Below are 26,993 nucleotides of genomic sequence, written 5' to 3' on the forward strand. Positions count from 1 at the left end.
GGCCCACTACTTGCCCCATGCCTCCAAGCTGTGGTGGCATGGATGTCCCAAGGTAGGCTGAAACTCAACGATAATAAGCCTGGAGTGATGATACTTGGACATCATTCACAGCTTAGATCTAATCCCTCTTTCCTGGAAGGCTTGGGAAAACGTCCACCTCCTAAAGTACTCATTAAAAGTCTGGGTGTCTAGCTTGACCCCCAACTCACCATGGCTCAACAGGTCAATAAAGTCTCCGCAACCTCTTTTGGTTTGCCTAGGCTTTTGAGGAAGGTTTTTAGAATCATCCCTTTTGCTGCCAAAAGACTCATTATACAGGCCATGATTGGTTCACGTCTGGATTATGGCAATGCTCTGTATATTGGATCTCCCAGATTTGTGATTAAAAAGCTGCATGTGGTTCAGAATGCATCGGCCCATCTGCTTCTTACTATACCAAGGCATGGACCTGTAAAAGCAGCAATTTCCTCTCTTCATTGGCTTCCTGTGGCACACTGGATATCATTTAAGTCCCTGTGCTACATTCACAGAGCCCTGCACAGAAGAGGTCCACCCTTGCTTACGACATTGGCTTCTTTTTATACACCTTCCAGACAGCTTAGGTCTTCTATGTCCTCCCTAGCCGTGATCCCCATAGTGAAGAAGTCTAGATGGGGTAGAAGTTCTCTGGACTACCAGGGGGCCAAGTTATGGAACTCATTACCACCTATTCTTCGCCTGATCAGCCATGAACTATCCTTCCGGAAGGCTCTTAAAAACCTGGCTGTTTAAAGCATAATTTTCTGTCAACTCCAAGTGTCTTGCTGTTAGTGCTGGGAGGCCTTCAGGTAGCCATGCGCTCTACTAATTCGCATAACATAATAATGAAGTTAGAGGAGTGTGTACAATGTAATACAGTTACAGACAGGAAGTGTTTGATGCTATACTGCATGAGAGGGAGAGTGGGCTTGCAGTGACAGTGCAGGGTTGAGGAAGAAAGCAGAAGAGTAAGCAAAGAAATGCATCTTTTTCAAAATGACACTGCAATTTAGAAAAGCATGCTGGTACAGCTTTGGCTCCGCCTACTTGTTGTGACTCAGGAGTACATGTTTTGATTGGACAAAAGTTCTGTGCTTCCACAAAAAAGTTCTTGTCTGCTACACAGCTGTGATCATTTTGTTAAGACAGATGTCTGAGATTGAAATTTCGGGGCACATGTGATAATGTAAAGCTGTTAAAGTGTCATAGATACCAATATTATTTCTGGATGTTTTTCTGGCAGGAGTACAGATGGGAGAAGAGCAGTCATTAACTACGTGGATTTTTGTGATCTGGCTCGATGGTACAGCTATCATTTGACCTACACCAATGTTATTCTACTGTTATTTGCTTCCATACAAATACATATTAATTTCCATGCTATTAACTTGCAAAGCTTACACTGCCATACAACATTCTTGTAAAGTCAGACCTATTGGCAATACCAGTGCTTGTTTTAATATTTTCTGCAAGAACTTTGAGCACGAGAGCAAGGCTCTTCAAGTAATAGGAAACAGGGTGAATGTCTCCTCTGGCTCCTACTTGCTAAGGTCCTGCTTGGTCAAAACGTATCTTCTGAGCATTTTTGTCAGTCGTTTAAAAAAATACTTTAATTTCACAGAGACCACAGTGGCGTGTACATCTGGTGCAGGGCTAATCTAACCAAAGACGACTCGGTGTACAACCAAATGCAGTGGTGCCAATTAACTCTTACAGTGCAAGGGGGCATGGATATTGTGCATGTGGCCAATGTGAGCAACGAGTCTTATGTAATGCTCTCGATGTCCTTTGCAAAGCTTTGTCCATCTCTGCTTTTAGAGCTGCTGTCCAGTACTGAGACCAGGCGCGGCCCGTCCTTTAAGGCGGAGGGGCCACGCCCCCCACCTTTTGCCCTCATGAAGAGTGCTGGTCAGGCTGAACAAAGGTCAGCCTGACAGACACTCTTCATGTTTAGGTCAGGCAACCAGGGGCAGACATGCGCGATTTGCGCAGACTCCTGGCTGCCTGAGCTGAACTTTGCTGGGCTGAGGAGGACAGAGCTCCTGTGGGTGTAACCTCCTCGGCTCAGCAAAGGTGCCTCGAGGCCCTCCCCCAGGTGACGAGGAAGTGTCACCCATTGACTTTGACCTGGGCGCTTCAAGTTTAAGCCTTGAAGCGCCCCTGGCGAGTGTCAATCAGTGACACCTCATCACAGAGTGGGGTGGGGTCAGCAGTCTCACTGACCCCGTCCTACTCTGTGACGAAGTTGGGACTGCTGCCTTCCGTCATTGGCTGACCTAAGGTCAGCCAGTGAAGGAAGGCAGCAGTCCCAACCCTCCTGGGACCTCTGAGGCTGAAGGTTAGAGTGTGTGTGTGTGATCTTTTTAAATGAATGTTTGGTGCATTTGTGCATGTTTGAATTTTGATTAGTGTTGTTAATGGATGTGTGTGCGTGCGTGTGTGTGTGTGAAAGAATGAGTGTGAGTGTGCTTCCAGCCCACCCCCTCCCTCCTAAAACTGACGGCCGCCACTGACTGAGACATCTTAAGAGCCCTCACAATGCACCTCTACCATGAACTTCCAAGCAGCCCTCTTGCAGAATGAGAGATTCACACAGTTCCTCACAAACAACTCTGTCTTGATAAGTACCAGTCACTGTTCTAGTTTTCAGGTAATGAAACACCCACCAGGCTGTACCCCAGTACCAACTTTCTATATGCAGTACTTTTCAAATCCTAAGACAGCCAGCCCACACCCCACTAATTTGTCTTGCACCATGCACTTTTCTCCCAGTACTGAGAAAAAGCCAGAGCTCAGATAATTCACCTCTGCTCTGACTTCACCACACCCAACTATTCTCATGCTGAGTTCTTCACAGGGTTCTCTCAAGGCAACCCTATCATGACCTCATCATGCAATATTAATGTTATGCTACTTCTGAGGATGCTGCAGACCTCCTGCATTGTTCCTAATTGGCATCATGTTCTCGACTCCAGTTACCATAAACATCCAAAGGGTTCTTCCAAAGTAATTATTTCTTCATCTGCAGCATGCCTTCCTTTTTCAGTGTTGACATTCCATCAAAGCTCTCACAATGCTCCTCTAACTTGACCTGGCTAATGCACCACCATCAGAGTACTGACAAATCCTCATAGGTTTCAGTGCTCATTTCTGTCTGGATTTTCTGTATGTACTATTGCCGATGTACTAATGTACCCACAAAGCTCACATAAACCACCTCAGATGTATTTTGTAATGTAGACTCATATCTGTGGACCGAGGCGGTCATGCAACTCTTAAACCAATATTTGTCTAAATGAATTTCAGTATGTGGTATTCTACCAGAATGTTGTGTTTTAAATATACCAACTACCACAATTTGCGAATGTGGACATATAAATATGTAATCAAGTTAGATTTACAATTGGTACCTTGATGTATATGTACCATAACAACATAAGGTACCTAAGTGTGGAGTTATGAAGAGTAGAGTTACTTTCCGTAGCTCCACACTTCGGTATCTTATTGATTTGTGCTTACCCTTACTATATTGTGGGACCCAATATTCTGGCAGCATTGCTGCATTAATACCATATTTTTGCACTCAGTTATATGGCAAGATACTGCTGAATAAAGTTCCTGCTTGTGATTGCATAGCTCAGGAGGGAAGCACTTCTGCTGCAGAGTTCTCCAAATCCTGATTATAATGCAACTGTGCAGACAACAAGTTGGCATACTGTGGTAGGACAGCACAGTTAAAAGCCTCTTACCTGGGTGGATCAAAGTCACGCCGGGCCCAACACTCTCCACAATGCCAGCTCCCTCATGGCCAAGAATCGATGGGTAGTTGTAGGTGGCCAGCATGCCCTCCATTGGAAGGGTGTCCGTGTGGCAGATGGCAGTAGAGATGATCTTGGAGGGGAAAAGCAGAGAATAACTTACATATAACTTGTTAAAGGCTAGAGGGATGAATTGAGCATTGTAGCAGAATCACTAAAGTATTTTTGAGAATAGGACCAAAATCTGTTCAAGGAAGCTGACACTATTCCACAAGTTCAACTCCCCATTTAAGATGGATTAATTACTGCGCTTAGAATGTGCCTCGGGGTGTGATCCAGTGCCCTAATTCAACGTAATATATTGATCTGATCCGCCAGAGTGAAACACGTCTCGGCTGTTTTATGAGAACTAAGCCCAATAAAGATTTGCTTCTTGCATCAAGTTTTACCACGATGCCTTCTTGAATATATTTATGATGGTGGTGTGTCTCACTGATAAATCTTGTCAATTCAATTTTCAGGACGTTGTGTCCCATACATATTTCATATTCATAAAGTGTCTGAGACAATAGATTTCCCTTGCAGATAATTTACAACTCAAGATCAACTGCCTGTCTTTCCGGAATGGTTCAAATACATATTTGTTCTTTCAATGTTTAACGTGTTTTTAAATTTCCTTCTTGGCCTTGCCAAATGCTCGCTCTTGTATATCATTGTTACAGTTCCATGTCAACCACTCTGTTGCCTTTGTGGCTAGGTCGGTGCTATACAAGTATTCTAAATAGAAAAGCAATAAGTTAGAAAAAAAACGTTTGTGAGTTTTTAGATTGCGGATGATGAGTTGTGCTGCAGGATATATATCATTACATTGTTCTACATTAGTTTGACCTGTGAAGATCATAAAAGTGTTGAAATGCATTGTAAGCGTATGCCTTTATTAGAAATAGTGCAAAGTGTTATTCTCGCATGATTTTCAATGGTTCTACCACTCCACAGATGTTGTGATATTTCTGTGGCACTACTAGGAGCCTTTGCTGTAGCTAGTGGTACTCGGACACTACCGCCACTTTCTTTTTCGTTCACAAATTCCGCCAGCTTAGAAAATGTGGAAATTGTGAGAGGAAACGGACCAAGAATTAGGTAAAAACATGTGCTAAGTGCCCCAGTAACACATGGGCCTGCACGTTATTCCCCATTCTCCGCGTTATACTTGTAATGGCAGGACAATGGGGTGGTGATACAACCTAGTACTCGTCCCAGTAGTAGCGCACTATTTTACTACCCAACGTATAATGCATCAGAGGAATAAGTGCACACTAAAGGGTGCCATATAATTCATATGTTCACTGTACTGAATTTTTTAACATTGCTCCTGTAAAATCGATCAATATTTCTTTTTTGTACTTTTTAAAGTATTTTGAAAGCTAATGACTTCAAGGAACAATGTCGAACGTACATAAATATAGTTTAGGGTACCATAGTCAATATTTGTATGAGTGCGGTTGATTGAAACAACAGTCCATGAAGTAATCAATAAGCACTTTACGCACTTGACATAAACAAAAGAAAGGCAGACGTGACACTTGAGGCATCAATTAGGTGACATTTTGATAGTAGGCTGGTATATATTAGCTTGTGATCTGGTTCAGGAAGGACCTGGCCTGGTGATTCAGGATGGCCTTTTCCCTTTGGAGCAGGGTCAAGACTGATTTGCATATGGCTGAGTACAAACTGTGGTGGCATTATGTGCAAAATAAAGATGGACGGGGGTGAAGTCCCATGTAATTAGTAGTAACTGAGAATAATTAAAGCATTCCATCCATCACTTTTATGTATACTTTGGTATATTGTAGCACTGCAGGGCCATGAAGGAATAGTACTGACTCTCAAAGAGAAAGGTCTGCGGTTAGTGAAGTTTCAATGGGCTTTGTGAACAAAGCTGCTGGTCCTCTCTGTAGTGAGAGATCTACTGTGATATGTAATAAATGGATTTGCACACACTGAGAAGGATTTTTTAAAGTGTCCTGTGGTAGTTTATAAACCTGATATGTCAGTAACTCTGCCCAATACTAACAGCCTTTCGATGGGGGCCACCTACATTATCTCCACAATTCCCATCAGGTTGGCTGCCTGCGTCTATTTAGAATAACACTCTTCAGGGTTTCCCTAGATTATTGGTTTCCCCACAATCTGCAGTGTGTACCTTGTATACAACTGCAGGGGTCAAAATATCACAATTACAATGAACTTAGCCCAACCTACGCTCAAATCTACAATAGTCTGGCATTCTAATGGTCAATAATTATGCAATGTGGCTGTGTCATGCCCATCATACCCATCATTGACTCTACTGCACGCAAAGGTATGTCCACATTGAGTACCAGTAGACAGTATTGGAAGTTCTGATCTGGCACATTTGGAAGCAGGGTGGGCTGACATTTTGTAAAGCTCTGGGCCACAAGACAAGCAACGTAAGTGTAAATGATGGAGTTGTGCTCATTGAAGGCCGTAAATGATGTATTGTTGCAACAGAAAGTAGGTAAATTGATGTAATTCCCTGATCCTGTTTGTTTACATTCATCAACACATTGTGCGATCGTTAAAGCACTGGCACTTTGACATCCATGTTTACAGGCATTTAATGTGGTAAGTTTGATTAAATAAATGTCCTTGCTGTTTAGGAAAGGCCTGGATGCAGTTTTGTTGAAACAATTTGTGGACAGTGCTGTGAAGTAGGACCCCTCCCCCCCCGACCTCCTACTCAGGAAGGGAGAGCTCCCTGGCCTAATATTAGTACCTTTACTAGACCTGCCAACTCACATGGTGCCTCCGTGAATCACACGATTTTGGCTGTCTTCATGCGTTCACCGGTGAAGAGGCAAAATCACATGGTGGCAGGTAAGAGAAGATGGGAACCACCGAAAGTGTGGATTTCCAGCTCCTCTTTGAAGGCTGTAAACAGCTGATGTCCATTAGGAGGTGTGAAAACACCCAGGACATTGACTGCACCCCAGCAATCTTCATGCTTTTGTTTTTTTCAGAGGAGGGAGAAGGAGGTCATTTGGGGCAAGGCATGGGGCAGACGGGCCTCAAATATAGTTCAGCATAAAGCCCTGCACCCTCCACAGCTACGCCCCCTTCTCACTCAGTGATTTTTATTTTCAGGTTGGCAGGTCTGCCTTTACAGCACTCTCATTATAGTAGCCAATAAAAGTAGTCTTACTGTCTAAGGAAACTATAGCGCTTATTTACAAGCCCCTTGCGCCACCGGAACTTCACTTTTTATGATGCTCTGGTAGCGCTATGTCCTGCTCCATATTTACAAGGTGGGGTTAAGCCACTTTTCGTGGCTTAACGTAGCCTTGTAAGTATGAGCCAACCCGACGCAGTTTTCTGCAGCAAAGGGGCATGCAATTGGTGCTGCTGTGGGTGTAGCACCACGACATCCATTGCTTTTTGACACTGCTCCAGATTCACAAGGAAACATAAATGTATAGCAGCACCAAAAACTGATGCCTCCCCAGGAGTGTTATTAGAGTGGCCCAACGAGGAGAAATACTTTTATTTCTCCTCATTTTTTCCTCTTTTTATGTGTGCAGCAAAACGCCATTAATCACTATTCCGCACAAAAACAATCACCCCTGCATTGGTGCTAGGCAGCTGGTTTAGTGCCGGCACAGGGGAAAACACGGGGATGCACCGTATTCTGGTAAATACAGTGCATCTCTGCATTTTGGAAATGATGCAGCTCAGTGCAGCAAAAAAACTTGTGGCACCGTGCTGCACCATTTCCTTGTAAATGAGGCCCAAGTGTCTAAACCTAAGAAATGTTATTCAACACTTTTACCATTCAGATGCACCCTGAAACTATGAGTGACAAGAGAAGCCTTCAGCTTTGTGGCAGTTTTTTGTATCAGTCTGACAAAGGTACTGCAGCATTCCATAACTACACCTAACCCCCAAATGAATCAGTAAATGTAAAGATATATATATATATATATATATATATATATATATATATATATATATATATATATATATATATTTGAACATGTATAAATACTTGACAAAAGTTGTGCCTCTTTTCAGGCTGGAAGAGGGCAAGACACTTAATAAACTTCCTGTTCCATTTTCATTGAGTCTGATAGAACATCACTAAGAGAGAGATGTCATAATGTGGCATTGCTGAGTTTTTGTGTTTTTTAAAAAAAAGTCTCAGTCCTATTCAAGCAGAATATCAACAGGGCAATGCTATGGGGTTTGCCACCACAGATAACTTTACCCAAAATAGTTCGCATTTCAATCAAATGGAATTTGGGTACCCGTGACACCATGTACTAGAGAGTTACAAGTAAATTAAATGTGACAATTGGGTGTAAGCAAATTTTACCATGTTTAAAGGAGAGAGCACACACACAATAGCACTGGTTCACAGTGGCAAAGTGTGCAGAGTCCTAAGGCCAACAAAAACACACTCTGCAAAACAGAAAGAGTAAAAGGCAAAATGTCTGGGGTAAAATCACTCCAAGATGCTAGGCTTGACAAATATGCTGTGCAGTTGTGATGCAAGCTGTCTTGCGTGAGACTATCTCCCAAATAACACAAACAATGTCTTGAAATCCTCTCTTTTATTGGGAAATGTTGCAGGTGGTCTGTCTAGTGTTGGGCATATCCTGCTTCAAAGGGAGATACCTTGGATATTACTCATCCAAGAATCATAATACACCTATCCCCACTGATAAAGGGTGACTGTTGACAAATGGCCACCTTACACAACCAGACCTACCAACTCACACTGTGCCACTGTGTGTCACTCGATTTTGGCTTCCTTTACACAGTATCCAGTGAGGAGCCGAAATCACATGGTGGTAGGCAAAGCAAGCTGGAAACCACTGCACTGCAGAGAATGGATTTCCAGCTCACCTTTTGTGGAGTGTGAAACACCCCAGGACATCAACAGGAGCCTCAACAACCTTTTGTTTTCTATTTATTGGTGGACGAAGGAGGTCGATGGGGCATGGGATGGGGGCAGAAGGCCTTCTCTGTGAGTTCTCGGCATAAAGCCCTTTCCTTTCAAAAGCCACGCCCCTTTCTCGCACAGCAAACTTTAGTCTCAAGTTGGCAGATCTGCAGAACTATGTTTTAGTACTCTCCCTTTCTCCTCTACTGGGAACGGTGGAGGCTCTCTGGGAGCAGGCGAATATGAATAAGTCAATATGATTGTCTCCATGAGCCTCGGTTCAAGTTTCTTAATCAGTACACAGCTAGTGTAAAGCTAGTTTCTGTACTTTAAAGGGAGTAGAGACAAAATTGATTCACAAGGTAACATTTATTTAGGTTTCTGCTCGAGACATTGGGCACATTTCAAACAAGTGGCGTCAAAAGCCAGGCTTTGGAGACTAAACGGAACTTAGAGGAAGGGAATTTGAGCTCTGGGTTAGGGTTATCAGTTTAAACAGAATCAAGAGTAGTCTAAAGCCAGGGGAAAAAGTCAAGCCACATAGCTGTTAGTCTGAGTTATTTGCGCGACTAGAGCTGTGACACTACCGTCTGCAGTCGTAAACAACCTGCTTATTTCTGAAGCTGAAGGCAGTAGTTGGTTGCATTATTTGTCAATATTGGGTGTCTACATTTTGGATATCACCTATAATTTAGCTAACGCACATGTGCCTTTATATTTTGCTGAAAAACATTTTGTGGCGGCCCTAAAGCTTGTTATCTACTTAGTGTAATAAATGAATAAACAACTTTCACCTCTGGCTATGGCCATTTAGAAGAGTTCTCAACTATCCAATGAAAGATGTGGTTGGAGAGGTCTAGGGTTCCAGTTATCAAGCTTCTGGCGACCCTGTTATAAAGGCCCTGATGTGGACTGTGTGAATTGTCCTTAACTGCGTTTGCCTTGTTTTTAGGCTTAGCAGCATTTTACTGCAAAGAGTGAAGAGTTTCAAGCTACAACCGGTGGTAACAGGGCCGGACTGGGAACCCAAAGCAGCCCTGACAATTTTATCCAACAAGCCCCCGGATCGGGGATAGGGGGCACGGGGCAGTGCAAGTGTGAAGCACTGATGCCTTTGTTACTGGTGGTCGATATTGCAGCACAGCTGCAAGATCGGACCCCAGTAATAAAACCAGCCCCCACCATTAAAGCACCGGCCCCCACCCTTCTAGCCTCCCGGGAAAACGCCTGATGCCCGCTAAGGCCTGTCTGGCTCTGAGTGGTATAAATGGGCAGGTACTGTCCGGGATTGAGTACCGCCACTTCTTTCATTTGAAAGACAGATTACCTGTACTTCTCAGCACTGCTGCAAAACATCTAATGGGAGAGTACCAGCACTTCTCAGGGGTAAACAGGTACTCTAAATAGTGAGTACCTGCACTTCTATTTTTCAATGTAAAACGCTGGCTACAACTATTTATTGGTTGGAAGCAATTGCCATGCGGTTTTTGTTCATAATAGGGATAGAGTGTGACAGGGATGAACAAAGACACTACTGTGTAACTTGCAGAGTGTTTAAGAGCAATGAAAAAATTAACATTAATTTCCGTAAGAGGCGAGGACCATCTTGTTCACCACATCTGCCTTTTCAACGACCCTTCTTTGAAATCACTTATTTTCCCTTCTTTTCACATACGAAGATCAACTGCCCTTCATGTCCAGCCCTGTAAATATCATCCCTGGAAATTGGAGGCGTCCTCGTACACAACGGCCTAACTGCCCTGCTGATCACATTGTTGGGAATGATAGTGGGTCTGAGAAGAGCCACATGGAATGCCAATACTATAGAGACATTAAAAGCTGGTTCAGTTTGTTCTTTCAAAGACAAACTCGTTCCAGGCTATAACTATCTAGATTTCCTTCAAGAATATTTGTACCTAATCGTCAAGTTTAATGAAGGAATCGAGTTACTAATCTTCTGCTACTAATGTGTGCGCCGCTTTCTTCGTATGGTGAGTCGTGATTTCTGAGGGTTATGAAATTTTAGGTTAGTCATGATCGGCACTACAGAAAATGGCGACTATCCAAGATACACTTTAGTGATGATTTTGCAACTTTTTAGGTTGCATTTGGAATTGGTGCAGTAATCCAGTCTTGCAGAGAACCGTTGCTAAGATCTGGAAAGTTAATAGACATAGCTATTTTCACACTAACAAAAACTGCGCAGGAATCACATTCTCTGCACTTCGAACCAGTTTCTAGACTTCGAAAGTAACTATTCCCAGGGTAACCATAGACTGTAATACCTCTCAAGTTCAAAATGTGCCTCATCATTTAAAAAAAAAAAAAAGACATGAAAGTATTAGTTCAATAGTGTTGATACCTTAATGCGGATTTCATTGGCCTTGGGTGGCGCCACTTCGATCTCCTCTACCTTCAGGGGTTGATGAGCCCCCCAGCAAATCGCTGCCCGACATTTTATGACCTGTGGACGAATAAGAGAAATATAACTTAATTAAGGAGAAGCTTAGGGACGCAGTGAACTGTTTTCTTAAAAGCACATGTTCTTGCGCTCACGGCGATTTACGGGACAAAACTCAGCAGACTAGCTCTGCAGTCACTGAACCCCCACAAAACAATGGCCTTCATCTCCCGCACCGCCTCATCTCAGCTAATGTAATCCCACCCATCCTTCTCTTGGAGGCCTACAGTCATTAGTATACTCCTTGCTGAGGTAATTGCCCAGTATCTCCAACCAACTCTGTCCTTCAGCCAGTTCGAGTAGTGTCTCATCATTTTAAACTCCTGTTGGTTTTTAAAGCGATTGTCTGCTTTTTTAGGTTGGTTTATGCCATATTAGTCACATATGTATATATACACTCCGTCAGAAAGACATACACTTGAAAAACACATTTTCTTTCGACTTTTTTTAGATTTGCAAGGGTAGCCACAGGCCTTTTCTGAAAAGCGCTCCTGTTACAGAGGTATTTGCATGAACATTTCGAAGGAAAAAATGAATACACTTATTGGAAAACATTAAGACATTTTCATTTCTCAACTCTGTTGACAGTCTATTTAAAGACATAGTTAATCTTTCAGGGTTTGAAAGCAAAAAAGAACAAGCAATAGGAAAGGCAATAGGTCTTGCCTATTCAAGAACTGTTGGCTTTACCAATGTTTTTAGCATGTCGTATAGCAGCGCAGGGCTATTTAGCATGGCTAAAAGTTATAAAAATAAGTGCTATGATGCCGCCATCACTTATTCCGTCATAGTGATTTTTTTCTTATGGCGCATGGGTGGGCAGCTAGGACAACAGAAAGGATGTGGGAAGGAGCGGGCAACATTGACTATGAGAGGAAGGGTGGAAGGGAAAGGGTTAACACGACAAAAAAAGAGCTAGGACACCATAGCACTTTTTTTACTCATAGCAGGTGGGGGCTGGGTAACACAGACAATGGGAAGGTGGGAGGTTTGGGGGGAATAAGGAACATGGTCAAACTGGGGTGGTAGGCGGAAGACGCAACACATACAATGGGAAGGGGTGGAGGGAGACTGAGTAAGTAACAAAGACAATGGGGGTGTGGGTGGGAAGAGAAGAAGCAACACAGACAATGGGGATAGGGGAGGAATCAACATAGTGGGTGGGAGGGAACAAGCAACACAGACAAGGACAGGCAAAGATAATAAAAACGAAAAATAATACATCAATCAGAGCACCAAGAGCATTGGACGCTATTCAAAATGAAGCAATCAGTCAATGCACTAGCCAAGAGAAGAGGAAGTCAAGACGGTACGCACTGGCCAATTAGAAGGCAATAAATAAAATGACAACAAAGCCAACCAGTGGTAAGCAGTGGGCAGGCTGTAAGCCTCTTGTTCTAATCAATATCTGTTGCAAGCCAGAGCATGTGCAATGCTTGCACTGTCACAGGCGAGACGTAAAAAATAGTTTCTTGCAGCAGCAGAGTCATTAAAATGGACAAACTACTTATTAGCTTTCTGACACTGGGCATCTTGAATGCTTTAACGATTAGATAGGATAAATGCTGTAATATAATTTATGGATTGATATCAGGCCCATGCCACTGAGGCAAATTTACGAAAGTGGGCTGGAGATCTGATACTCAGTGGGTCAATTTGCACACACAATTATCATGATGGCAAGTAGTATGACATGAGTACTCTTTGTCCCTTTAGGTACCCTAAGATCCTTTTGAGAATCAGCCTAAAATGTCGAATACACTAGCAGTAAAACTGAAAAGAAGACACAGTCTTTCCCATTTGTCCTAATTGTATCTAAATATTACATAAATATTCAAAATTTTGTCCCATATTGGATCTTGGCGGCTGATTCTGAAAAGCATGTAAGTATACCTAAAATATTACTACAGGAGTACTCTTATGCAGTCGCACATAGCTTTGTGAATCGGCCACTGAAAGTCCATATATTCTGACATGTCTGAAAGGAATGTGTCCTGTTTGCTCTAGTACTAATAGGGAGTGAGTGAAGCAGTACTACATAGGTACTCTTTTACGTATGACATGACTTTGCAACTCGGCCTAAAAATGTCCAACTCTCTTTTAGTAAAAGGTCTAAGATGGTGCAGTTCTTTCCATTTCTACTAATTGTATTTGAATATTAATATTTCAAAGGGACAGGCTGAGAGGAATGACCACATGACCATGACTACAAGACCACATACTGAAATGAAATATGCATACTCCTTGGTTGCCTCACTAACACTACAGCTAGGACAGAGGCTCCCTATTGGCAGAATCGTTTCATTCCTGGTGACAGAAGCCCTAAATCCTAAGGATGGGCCATCAAGGGTGCCCTTTGAAGGAATTCCCTGCCCCTTTAGTTCTACCCCAGGCTAATGGACAGCAATAAGTAGAGCACAGGAACACCTGTTCGGTGCAGGGTACTGAGAGGTAGCACGTTCCACATACGTAGACGTTCACCACTGTGTGACTTTATCTTTCAGTTGTGCATCAGGGACTATCAGGTTGTGCAGAGGCCGCATAGCGAACTGACCCCATTGGTGGGCAGAGCCCCAACCCTTGGTCAAAATTCATAGGGCCACCCAGTACAAAATGCCCTTGAATCAATAGCGAAGCTAAGCTTCAATGTATCAATGAGCTATTCTTCAATGGCAAGGAATAAAAAGTATTACTAATGAAAATGGAGAAGTAGCTATGCATAAACTAGCTGAAATCGCCGAAGTCTTTGCATTGTCCTTTGGTAGACTGCCATTAATCAGTGGAAAAACATGACTTTTACTATTTGAGCTGGATTCTTCACTGCCAGAAAATGACACTTATCTGAGTATTGACAAGTTAAACGTTGATTTCCTGAATGAGTGGTATACATTTGTTTATCAGTGTAGGTTTTCCGGTCCCATTCCTTCTCACTGTCTTTTTGTAAAATGTTGTAAAATGTGTGGTCATTCTTTGGCTTCCTTTCCATTGTAGCATGTATGTATCTTCAGTTGTGTTTGAATATTTTTTGAATATGTAAATATTCCTTTTCTATTTGTAGTTTAGTATTTATATAGCAAAGAAAACTCCTCCTTGTATATTACGCACTAACCTTACCTTTTAATGTGTCTTAAATTTACTTTTAAATTATAGAGCATCCTTTCATTTAATCCATTCAATGTTATCTAATGAGCCACCAGCATTCATTTTAGTACTTATTTAGTTTTATAAAGTGCATACAAAACCCGGGGGTGAGGGAGCGCTGTACAACATCATAAAAGCAAGATAAAGTTGCAAACGAGACCGGAGAGAATCTGTGATGTAAACAAACTCTCAAGCAAAACTCAGGGGTGGGGGGATCATGATCTATTTCCACTGCAATACTGTAGAGCAAATTAATTAGGCAAGTCGCTCTCAAATAGTAAGAGGAGTCAAGGAAGAGTTTGTTTACAGAGCTCAGAAAGTAAAGGAAATAGTTAAGCAAGTATTTCTCAGTCACCAGGGATTTTCAGTTCTTCCTGAAAGAATTGAATGATGGGTTCACCGGTATCTATGGAAGAATCACATTCCATGTTTTTAAACACCATGAAGGAACACGATTCGTGGCACCATCTTTTTGATCTCTGTATGGGCCGAATTTAAGAAAAGTGGCAGCTGCATCCAATGCAGCGCCACTTTTCTTGTGTTCCCCTGCACACCCCTAACACCACCATGTGTGCACCGTATTTAAGATATGGTGAACCAGGCCGTAGTTAAAGCAATAGGGTCAAAATTGTTGGCTCTATTGGGATGCTTTGCTACACTTGGGTCAAAAACGTTGACACTAGTGTAGCAAAGTGCAAGGAGACCCATTGAGTTAAATGGGTGTGCTATTTTAACAGCTGTTCTGAGCGTTAAAAATTACAGAAAAATGGTGCAGTGAAATCTTTTAAATGTCACCGCTCCATTTCTTCGAGCCTCCTAATGGCCCCCTTTCCATACATTATCTCTGGCACAGGCATAATGTGGTGCAAGGGGTTACAAAGTGGTAAATATGGCAGAGAGAAGAGGCCACCTTAGCGTAAAAAAATGACAAGGGGCTCTTAAATCTGCCCCCATGTATGTACGTGGGAAGAAGGATAGCGTCACTAGGAAACAGGTGCTTTATGGTGTCATTTCTTTACAGCTCAATTGAATTGAATTCACATTGAATTATTAGAGCTCTGTGGATGTTTGCTCTCTTCGGTTTGTAGAAGCCCCACCTGTGGTATTGTGAGGCCTCTACTCAAGTTATAATCTTCCAGGGAGAGGAGTAGCCGTTTCCCTCCTAAGGTGCCGCCCATTCACCTGAAACCTGCCACTCTTGTATTGCCCGATACGAGGCTCATGTAATGAACAGGGACGGGGCTGAGCAAGGATCCTTTTCTGAACAGGAGCCAAGACCACAGCCTACAAGTTGTTGCTAGTAGCTGCTCTGCTGCTCTCACAGTGAGATCAGACACGTGGCTGGTGTAGGACGCCTGCAGCGCAACGGAGCACTCAGCTCTGAAGTCGAGACCGGATTAACTGTACTCTGGAGATAATCCTCTAGTAATGACAGATGCACGAAGAGAGAATGCCAACAATCTTGGCTTCACACACCCCTTTGCATGTGTTAACATACATGTTGACTTAACAAACCTGGCGTTCAACTAAGAATAAACACAGCGGGAATGGCTAAGAATGCAGCAGGAGCTGGTGCGTGAACGGGCCTATTCACCAAGCAGCATTTCCTGGCAGCCTGCCAGCAGACACTTCGACCATTTTGTGAATTTGTATGTGTTGCATGCCTGCCTTCCATGAAGCCCAGCCTGTCTGTAGGTGGGACTGGTGCCAAACCCACAAGTAAAGCCCCCATTCTGAGTTCCGAAGGGCAGAAACCACCCAGCCCGATTCCAATCTTTACCAAGTGCAGGGGCGCACCTGGTACAGCCAAGTATGCCCACAAGCACATTTCCTCCCTTTAAAAGCCTGAGAACGTGTGCCGGAAAGGGTTCAGAATCAGAGAAGGGTGAGGAATTGGATGGTTGATTCTGGGGCCAGTTTGTTATTCTCCATTCTAGAACCAAAAATTATGAATGGCAGGTAATTGGACTGGAATTGGTCATTAGACCAGAATCAGTATACCTGACTGACTCCTGTATCACCATACCCATTTATCAACCCACTTGCAATGCTATTGAATATGTCTTTTGGCCCAGACAGTCAGAGAGCCAGAGCCAGCACTTCAGTTGCCTCTTGGCCCTTTTTGATAGCCGGTCAGCCTCCCAATGAGAAACTGGAAAGGATTGTGCAGTTACATAAATCTGATCCACAAGTGCATCATTGTATGCAGATTATAATAAATGATGCAACCCTCTAGATAAAGCTTTAGTAGCGCACCAAACCTTAAATGAGCACAGCGCATCTCGTGGCTCGGATTCTTGTTTGGATGCATCCCCTCACTGGAAAGGCATATACGCTTCCAAGTGCTCAGAAATCTTTGTTATTTTAAACCAGACTTAAGTACAGTAGGTAGCGACATGTCTGGTGCAACAAATAGAGACAAAGGCGTGAACTCAGACTAGTGTTGAGAACACACACTTATTCGAGTCGATGCAGGAGTAAGTGGCTTTCAAGTGAGGGGCAGGGAAAGGACGATCCGTGGAGTAGGGAAAGGGTGCTCTCCACAGGGATTAAAAAATAGCTAGACGTGCAAATACACAGTTTTGCATCATTTACAGAAGTAGATTTTTTACCTTCACCAAAACGTGTCCAGGCACATTTGCAAAACCAGAATACTCTTGGAAATATTCATCTGTCATAGATTTCCAAGTGTATTGCAGGTATTATTAATGATTTGTGAATCCCATAAAAGTTTTAAACGTACTCAAAACATAAAAGAAACCTTCAAGTGGTAGATGTTTTCTTTTTATATCACGAGCTTTGTTAATCGTCCCTCTGTTGGGTGGATCGCCCATGCAACAACAACATTTGTCATCATGTCAAGAGGGTGATGAGGAATTATCGTGGCAAAAGGTTGCACTGTCTAGGGTGGCAACATTTCCTTCTTCTGTACATGGCATTCTCTGACGTCTATCATGTGACGTCAGAGAACACATGTAATGCTGGTGAAATTAATTATGAAGAGTACACAAGAAAAATAATTGATCTCAAACAATGCAAGCATACTTATTGGCCCCAACAGTGCACATGACCCTTGCTCACAAGAGACAAGTGGTAACCTGAGACAATATCTATTCATTCTTTGAAGCATAAGGTCCCCAACTTGTGATAATTGTTATTTTGTGTAGACGTAGACACTTGCCTACTAGGAGTTAGGTTGGATCTTAGACAATCACTTTCTTTCATCGAGGCTACCAATAAAATCTACAAATGCCCGAGTGTCAGGATGGTGTCAAGTGTCTTCAGATTAGGGGAACAATAGGAACCTTTACACTTTCATACTTACCGACTGTCTCCTATTAAAAGAATCTCATCTGCTAAGAATTAAGAGAAACAGTTGTTCTTCAAAGCTAGCTGTCAACTCACCCCTGGGACGAAATCTGGATCAAGATTCATTATGGTCCTCGAGCTGTTAATTTTCTTTGATGACATTGTTGTTAACTAGAGTCATATTTTGTACGATGAATTATTCGAACATGAAAGATATTGTTCATCCACTTTTACTAGATGTGATGTGGTCGGTGTGGTCTTTAATTGTTCTCAACATATTTTTTTAAGGAATGAATACCATAATTTGCAAAGAAACGTTTGCATTTTCGATTTTACATGTTTTACCAGGTGGCACTCACAATGCATCGTTTAATTGTTACATGACAAACACATTAGTTGATTTATCTCTAAAGATTGCTCTATAAGTCATTACAACTAACTGGAAACATGGAGAGAATTAGGCCCATATTTATACTTTTTGACGCAAAACTGCGCTAACGCAGTTTTGCGTCAAAAAAATTAGCGACGGCTAACGCCATTCTGAAGCACCATGCGGGCGGCGTATTTATTGAATGACGTTAGCCGGCGTAAGCCGGCGGCGCCATCTGGTGTGCGTTAAAAAAAACGACGTACACCAGGCAGCGCCGGCGTAGGGGAAAATGGAGCTTGGGCGTCAAGAAATGGGGCAAGTCAGGTTGAGACTATTTTTTCGCCTCAACCCGATTTGCGCCATTTTTTTCCACTCCCAACCCCCATAGAAATGACTCCTGTCTTAGCAAAGACAGGAGTCATGCCCCCTTGCCCAATGGTCATGCCCAGGGGACTTCTGTCCCCTGGGCATGGTCATTGGGCATAGTGGCATGTAGGGGGGCACAAATCAGGCCCCCCTATGCCACAAAAAAAAAAAAAAAAAACACTTACCTGAACTTACCTTAATGTCCCTGGGATGGGTCCCTCCAGCCTTGGGTGTCCTCCTGGGGTGGGCAAGGGTGACAGGGGGTGTCCCTGGGGGCATGGGAGGGCACCTCTGGGCTCCTTCAGAGCCCACAGGTCCCTTAACGCCTGCCTTTTGCAGGCGCTAAAAAACGGCGCAAAAGCGGCCGTACGTCATTTTTTTTGACCCGCCCACTCCCGGGCGTGAATTTTGCACGGGAGTATAAATCCGATGCACATGCCTCGGAGTAGATTTTTTAGACGTGAACGCCTACCTTGCATCTCATTAACGCAAAGTAGGTGTCCACGCTAAAAAATGACGCAAACTCCATGGACTTTGGCGCTAGACGCGTCTAACGCCAAAGTATAAATATGGAGTTAGTTTTGCGTCGAAATTGCGTCAAAAAAAATGACGCAATTCCGGCGCAAACGGAGTATAAATATGCCCCTTACTCTTTTGGGCCATGGCGAAATATATTTTTTCATAACCATAAATTAGAAAGAGTGAACATTATTTCAGTAAAAAGTGACATTTCAGAAGACTTTGTATGTTCACCCTTAACACAATAGCTTATCTAGTCTTTTTATCTGTATATCTAATACTTTCAAGATCTGAAAGTCTCCTTGAAGGGTTTCACCAGAAAATGTTATATATTACTGGACTATACCCCACAGCTTCTTTCTCTCTCCTTGAACTAATTGACTTTGTTCTAATAAACAATCCTTTGATAACGACATGAATTTCATTTCTGCCTTTTCTTTTAATCCTTCTTCCACCTTTTTCTTTTCTGTTTTCAAAATAGGAATCATAGCATGATAAAATTACTGTGTTGACATATTCTGAGTTTGTTCAATCAGGTTTGATGCAAACATTATTTATATGAGCTTTGTGCTAATTTTACATGTAATGTTTTTCCGACACATTGATTACATTTAAGAGGTTCTAAACATTAAATGTATTTCTTCCATTTTGTTATGTTTGGAACATGTCAATGTAACTTAAAGTTTTAAGATTATTAAAGCAATTTGGGCATAAGAGAGGAACTTTTGTCAGAAGCGGGGATATATCCTGGGGGTAGTGGAACTATGTTTTGAGGCATTGACTTGTTCCATCTGAACATCTGAAAGCCTCGGTTATTTTGTTGTGTTTAGTGTTTATTGAAAAAAATAGAGGATTGGTTGTTCACCTGTAGAGGAACCAATGAAAAATGGTGTAGAGCAAACTCACATGCTGTCTCTATACTGATGGCTGGATGAATTAAATAACTCAATGAAAGAAATGGTTGATGGAAATTTTAAACTCGTTTTCTGTGAACTCTGCAGCAGGCCCTGGCCAAAACGTAAAGGGATAACAAACTAGTGATGCACACATCAGGATAAAATGGTCATCTATGGTGAGCGGCAAAGTATTGGCGTGAGTTATGCAGTTCAACAGGGGGATGTAGCCAGTCTGGGTCATGCCTAGGTCATTTAAATGCAGCCTGTGATTAAGAGAAACTGAAGTGCAGGAATGGGATTAAATACAGGATTTATTAACAAGAAAACAACCCACAGGCATACTGTAGGAAGTTGGCTCTGTATGTGCTATTTCAAAGTAAGGAATAGCATGCACAGAGTCCAAGGGTTCCCCTTAGAGGTAAAATAGTGGTAAAAAGAGATAATACTAATGCTCTATTTTGTGGTAGTGTGGTCGAGCAGTAGGCTTATCCAAGGAGTAGTGTTAAGCATTTGTTGTACATACACATAGACAATAAATGAGGTACACACACTCAGAGACAAATCCAGCCAATAGGTTTTGTTATAGAAAAATATATTTTCTTAGTTTATTTTAAGAACCACAGGTTCAAATTTAACATGTAATATCTTGTTTGAAAGGTATTGCAGGTAAGTACATTTAGGAACTTTGAATCATTTCAATTGCATGTATACTTTTCAAGTTATTCACAAATAGCTATTTTAAAAGTGGACACAGTGCAATTTTCACAGTTCCTGGGGGAGGTAAGTTTTTGTTAGTTTTACCAGGTAAGTAAGACACTTACAGGGTTCAGTTCTCGGTCCAAGGTAGCCACCGTTGGGGGTTCAGAGCAACCCCAAAGTTACCACACCAGCAGCTCAGGGCCGGTCAGGTGCAGAGTTCAAAGTGGTGCCCAAAACGCATAGGCTCCAAAGGAGAGAAGGGGGTGCCCCGGTTCCAGTCTGCCAGCAGGTAAGTACCCGCGTCTTCGGAGGGCAGACCAGGGGGGTTTTGTAGGGCACCGGGGGGGACACAAGCCCACACAGAAATTTCACCCTCAGCGGCGCGGGGGCGGCCGGGTGCAGTGTTAGAACAAGCGTTGGGTTCGCAATGGAAGTCAATGAGAGATCAAGGGATCTCTTCAGCGCTGCAGGCAGGCAAGGGGGGGCTTCCTCGGGGAAACCTCCACTTGGGCAAGGGAGAGGGACTCCTGGGGGTCACTTCTGCAGTGAAAGTCCGGTCCTTCAGGTCCTGGGGGCTGCGGGTGCAGGGTCTTTTCCAGGCGTCGGGACTTAGGTTTCAGAGAGTCGCGGTCAGGGGAAGCCTCGGGATTCCCTCTGCAGGCGGCGCTGTGGGGGCTCAGGGGGGACAGGTTTTGGTACTCACAGTCGTAGAGTAGTCCGGGGGTCCTCCCTGAGGTGTTGGTTCTCCACCAGCCGAGTCGGGGTCGCCGGGTGCAGTGTTGCAAGTCTCACGCTTCTTGCGGGGAGATTGCAGGGTTCTTTAAAGCTGCTCCTTTGGATAAAGTTGCAGTCTTTTTGGAGCAGGTCCGCTGTCCTCGGGAGTTTCTTGTCGTCGTCGAAGCAGGGCAGTCCTCAGAGGATGCAGAGGTCGCTGGTCCCTTTGGAAGGCGTCGCTGGAGCAGAGTTCTTTGGAAGGCAGGAGACAGGCCGGTGAGTTTCTGGAGCCAAGGCAGTTGTTGTCTTCTGGTCTTCCTCTGCAGGGGTTTTCAGCTAGGCAGTCCTTCTTCTTGTTGTTGCAGGAATCTAATTTTCTAGGGTTCAGGGTAGCCCTTAAATACTAAATTTAAGGGCGTGTTTAGGTCTGGGGGGTTAGTAGCCAATGGCTACTAGCCCTGAGGGTGGGTACACCCTCTTTGTGCCTCCTCCCAAGGGGAGGGGGTCACAATCCTAACCCTATTGGGGGAATCCTCCATCTGCAAGATGGAGGATTTCTAAAAGTTAGAGTCACCTCAGCTCAGGACACCTTAGGGGCTGTCCTGACTGGCCAGTGACTCCTCCTTGTTGCTTTCTTTGTTCCCTCCAGCCTTGCCGCCAAAAGTGGGGGCCGTGGCCGGAGGGGGCGGGCAACTCCACTAAGCTGGAGTGCCCTGCTGGGCTGTGACAAAGGGGTGAGCCTTTGAGGCTCACCGCCAGGTGTTACAGCTCCTGCCTGGGGGAGGTGTTAGCATCTCCACCCAGTGCAGGCTTTGTTACTGGCCTCAGAGTGACAAAGGCACTCTCCCCATGGGGCCAGCAACATGTCTCTAGTGTGGCAGGCTGCTGGAACTAGTCAGCCTACACAGACAGTCGGTTAAGTTTCAGGGGGCACCTCTAAGGTGCCCTCTGGGGTGCATTTTGCAATAAAATGTACACTGGCATCAGTGTGCATTTATTGTGCTGAGAAGTTTGATACCAAACTTCCCAGTTTTCAGTGTAGCCATTATGGTGCGGTGGAGTTCGTGTTTGACAAACTCCCAGACCATATACTCTTATGGCTACCCTGCACTTACAATGTCTAAGGTTTTGTTTAGACACTGTAGGGGTACCATGCTCATGCACTGGTACCCTCACCTATGGTATAGTGCACCCTGCCTTAGGGCTGTAAGGCCTGCTAGAGGGGTGTCTTACCTATACTGCATAGGCAGTGAGAGGCTGGCATGGCACCCTGAGGGGAGTGCCATGTCGACTTACTCATTTTGTTCTCACCAGCACACACAAGCTGGTAAGCAGTGTGTCTGTGCTGGGTGAGGGGTCTCTAGGGTGGCATAATACATGCTGCAGCCCTTAGAGACCTTCCCTGGCATCAGGGCCCTTAGTACTAGAAGTACCAGTTACAAGGGACTTATCTGGATGCCAGGGTCTGCCAATTGTGGATACAAAAGTACAGGTTAGGGAAAGAACACTGGTGCTGGGGCCTGGTTAGCAGGCCTCAGCACACTTTCAATTGTAAACATAGCATCAGCAAAGGCAAAAAGTCAGGGGGTAACCATGCCAAGGAGGCATTTCCTTACACAACCCCCCCCCCAAACGAAAGAGGATGAGACTAACCTTTCCCAAGAGAGTCTTCATTTTCTAAGTGGAAGAACCTGGAAAGGCCATCTGCATTGGCATGGGCAGTCCCAGGTCTGTGTTCCACTATAAAGTCCATTCCCTGTAGGGAGATGGACCACCTCAACAGTTTTGGATTTTCACCTTTCATTTGCATCAGCCATTTGAGAGGTCTGTGGTCAGTTTGAACTAGGAAGTGAGTCCCAAAGAGGTATGGTCTCAGCTTCTTCAGGGACCAAACCACAGCAAAGGCCTCCCTCTCAATGGCACTCCAACGCTGCTCCCTGGGGAGTAACCTCCTGCTAATGAAAGCAACAGGCTGGTCAAGGCCATCATCATTTGTTTGGGACAAAACTGCCCCTATCCCATGTTCAGAGGCATCTGTCTGCACAATGAACTGCTTAGAATAATCTGGAGCTTTTAGAACTGGTGCTGAACACATTGCTTGTTTCAGGGTGTCAAAGGCCTGTTGGCATTCTACAGTCCAGTTCACTTTCTTTGGCATTTTCTTGGAGGTGAGTTCAGTGAGGGCTGTCACAATGGATCCATATCCCTTCACAAACCTCCTGTAATACCCAGTCAAGCCAAGGAATGCCCTGACTTGAGTCTGGGTTTTTGGAGCTACCCAGTCCAGAATAGTCTGGATCTTGGGTTGTAGTGGCTGAACTTGGCCTCCACCTACAAGGTGGCCCAAGTAAACCACAGTTCCCTGCCCTATCTGGCATTTGGATGCCTTGATAGAGAGGCCTGCAGATTGCAGAGCCTTCAAAACCTTCTTCAGGTGGACCAGGTGATCCTGCCAGGTGGAGCTAAAGACAGCAATATCATCAAGATAAGCTGTGCTAAAGGACTCCAAACCAGCAAGGACTTGATTCACCAACCTTTGGAAGGTGGCAGGGGCATTCTTTAAACCAAAGGGCATAACAGTAAACTGATAATGCCCATCAGGTGTGGAGAATGCTGTTTTCTCTTTTGCTCCAGGTGCCATTTTTATTTGCCAGTACCCTGCTGTCAAGTCAAAGGTACTTAAGAATTTGGCAGCACCTAATTTGTCTATGAGCTCATCAGCTCTAGGAATTGGATGGGCGTCTGTCTTGGTGACAGAGTTGAGCCCTCTGTAGTCCACACAAAACCTCATCTCTTTCTTTCCATCTTTGGTGTGAGGTTTGGGGACTAAGACCACTGGGCTAGCCCAGGGGCTGTCAGAGCGCTCAATTACTCCCAATTCCAGCATCTTGTGGACTTCCACCTTGATGCTTTCCTTAACATGGTCAGACTGTCTAAAAATTTTGTTTTTGACAGGCATGCTGTCTCCTGTGTCCACATCATGGGTACACAGGTGTGTCTGACCAGGGGTTAGGGAGAAGAGTTCAGGAAACTGTTGTAGGACTCTCCTACAATCAGCTTGCTGTTGGCCAGAGAGGGTGTCTGAGTAGATCACTCCATCTACTGAGCCATCTTTTGGGTCTGATGACAGAAGATTAGGGAGAGGTTCACTCTCTGCCTCCTGATCCTCATCTGTTACCATCAACAGATTTACATCAGCCCTGTCATGGAAGAGCTTAAGGCGGTTCACATGGATCACCCTCTTGGGGCTCCTGCTTGTGCCCAGGTCCACCAGGTAGGTGACCTGACTCTTCCTTTCTAGCACTGGGTAAGGGCCACTCCATTTGTCCTGAAGTGCCCTGGGAGCCACAGGCTCCAGAACCCAGACTTTCTGCCCTGGTTGGAACTCAACCATTGCAGCCTTTTGGTCATACCAAAACTTCTGGAGCTGTTGGCTGGCCTCAAGGTTTTTGCTTGCCTTTTCCATGTACTCTGCCATTCTAGAGCGAAGGCCAAGTACATAGTCCACTATGTCTTGTTTAGGCTCATGAAGAGGTCTCTCCCAGCCTTCTTTAACAAGAGCAAGTGGTCCCCTTACAGGGTGACCAAACAGAAGTTCAAAGGGTGAGAATCCTACTCCCTTCTGTGGCACCTCTCTGTAAGCGAAAAGCAGACATGGCAAGAGGACATCCCATCTCCTTTTTAGCTTTTCTGGGAGCCCCATGATCATGCCTTTTAATGTCTTGTTGAATCTCTCAACTAAGCCATTAGTTTGTGGATGGTATGGTGTAGTGAATTTGTAAGTCACTCCACACTCATTCCACATGTGTTTTAGGTATGCTGCCATGAAGTTGGTACCTCTGTCAGACACCACCTCCTTAGGAAAACCCACTCTGGTAAAGATACCAATGAGGGCCTTGGCTACTGCAGGGGCAGTAGTCGACCTAAGGGGAATAGCTTCAGGATACCTAGTAGCATGATCCACTACTACTAGGATATACATATTTCCTGAGGCTGTGGGAGGTTCTAGTGGACCAACTATGTCCACACCCACTCTTTCAAAGGGGACCCCCACCACTGGAAGTGGAATGAGGGGGGCCTTTGGGTGCCCACCTGTCTTACCACTGGCTTGACAGGTGGGGCAGGAGAGGCAAAACTCCTTAACCTTGTGGGACATATTGGGCCAGTAGAAGTGGTTGACTAACCTCTCCCACGTCTTGGTTTGTCCCAAATTCCCAGCAAGGGGAATATCATGGGCTAAGGTCAGAATAAACTCTCTGAACCACTGAGGCACTACCACTCTCCTAGTGGCACCAGGTTTGGGGTCTCTGGCCTCAGTGTACAGGAGTCCATCTTCCCAATAGACCCTATGTGTTCCATTTTTCTTGCCCTTGGACTCTTCAGCAGCTTGCTGCCTAAGGCCTTCAAGAGAGGGACAGGTTTCTTGTCCCTTACACAGCTCCTCCCTTGAGGGTCCCCCTGGGCCTAAGAGCTCAACCTGATAAGGTTCAAGCTCCAAAGGCTCAGTTCCCTCAGAGGGCAGAACTTCTTCCTGAGAAGAGAGGTTCTCTTTTTCTGACTGTGTTGCAGTTGGTTTCCCAACTGACTTTCCTTTTCTCTTGGTAGGCTGGGCCTTTCTTCCAGACTCCAGCTCTACTTTTTCACCCTGTGCCTTGCATTGTGCTCTTGTTTTTACACACACCAGTTCAGGGGTACCCAGCATGGCTGCATGGGTTTTTAGTTCTACCTCAGCCCAGGCTGAGGACTCCAGGTCATTTCCAAGCAGACAGTCTACTGGGATGTTTGAGGAGACCACCACCTGTTTCAGGCCATTGACCCCTCCCCATTCTAAAGTTACCATTGCCATGGGATGTGCTTTAGTCTGATTGTCAGCGTTGGTGACTGTATAGGTTTTTCCAGTCAGGTATTGGCCAGGGGAAACCAGTTTCTCTGTCACCATGGTGACACTGGCACCTGTATCCCTCAGGCCCTCTACACTTGTCCCATTAATAAAGAGCTGCTGCCTGTATTTTTGCATGTTAGGCGGCCAGGCAGCTAGTGTGGCTAAATCCACCCCACCCTCAGAGACTAGAGTAGCTTCAGTGTGGACCCTGATTTGCTCTGGGCACACTGTTGATCCCACTTGGAGACTAGCCATTCCAGTGTTACCTGGATTGGAGTTTGGAGTGGAACCTTTCTTGGGACAGGCCTTGTCTCCAGTTTGGTGTCCAGGCTGATTACAGCTACGACACCAGGCCTTTTTGGGATCAAAGTTTTTACCCTTGTACCCAGGATTGTTTTGTGAAGAGGCTCTGGGCCCACCCTCCTGTGCAGGTTTTTGGGGGCCTGTAGAAGACTCTTTACTATTTTTATTTTTGGCTGTCTCACCACCTTTCCCCTGGGGAGGTTTTGTGACCCCTTTCTTTTGGTCACCCCCTGTGGAAGTTTTGGACACCCTAGTCTTGACCCAATGGTCCGCCTTCTTTCCCAATTCTTGGGGAGAAATTGGTCCTAGGTCTACCAGATGCTGATGCAGTTTGTCATTGAAACAATTACTTAACAGGTGTTCTTTCACAAATAAATTGTACAGCCCATCATAATTACTTACACCACTGCCTTGAATCCAACCATCTAGTGTTTTCACTGAGTAGTCTACAAAGTCAACCCAGGTCTGGCTCGAGGATTTTTGAGCCCCCCTGAATCTAATCCTATACTCCTCAGTGGAGAATCCAAAGCCCTCAATCAGGGTACCCTTCATGAGGTCATAAGATTCTGCATCTTTTCCAGAGAGGGTGAGGAGTCT

General features: G+C 44.5%; 1 protein-coding gene across 1 annotated transcript in view; it reads right to left on the bottom strand.

Moving 5' to 3' along the window:
- Nucleotides 1–26,993, bottom strand: part of LOC138289617 (all-trans-retinol dehydrogenase [NAD(+)] ADH1B-like) — a 79,231-nt gene that overhangs the window by 43,084 nt on the left and 9,154 nt on the right. The window contains exons 2-3 of the mRNA XM_069230188.1: nt 11,099–11,200; nt 3,768–3,909 (exon numbers count right to left, since the gene is read on the bottom strand). Coding sequence (XP_069086289.1) covers nt 3,768–3,909; nt 11,099–11,200 — 244 coding nt within the window. The remainder of the gene's footprint in view (nt 1–3,767; nt 3,910–11,098; nt 11,201–26,993) is intronic.

The sequence above is a fragment of the Pleurodeles waltl genome, chromosome 1_1, assembly GCF_031143425.1.
Source record: "Pleurodeles waltl isolate 20211129_DDA chromosome 1_1, aPleWal1.hap1.20221129, whole genome shotgun sequence".
NCBI classification, from domain to species: Eukaryota; Metazoa; Chordata; class Amphibia; order Caudata; family Salamandridae; genus Pleurodeles; species Pleurodeles waltl.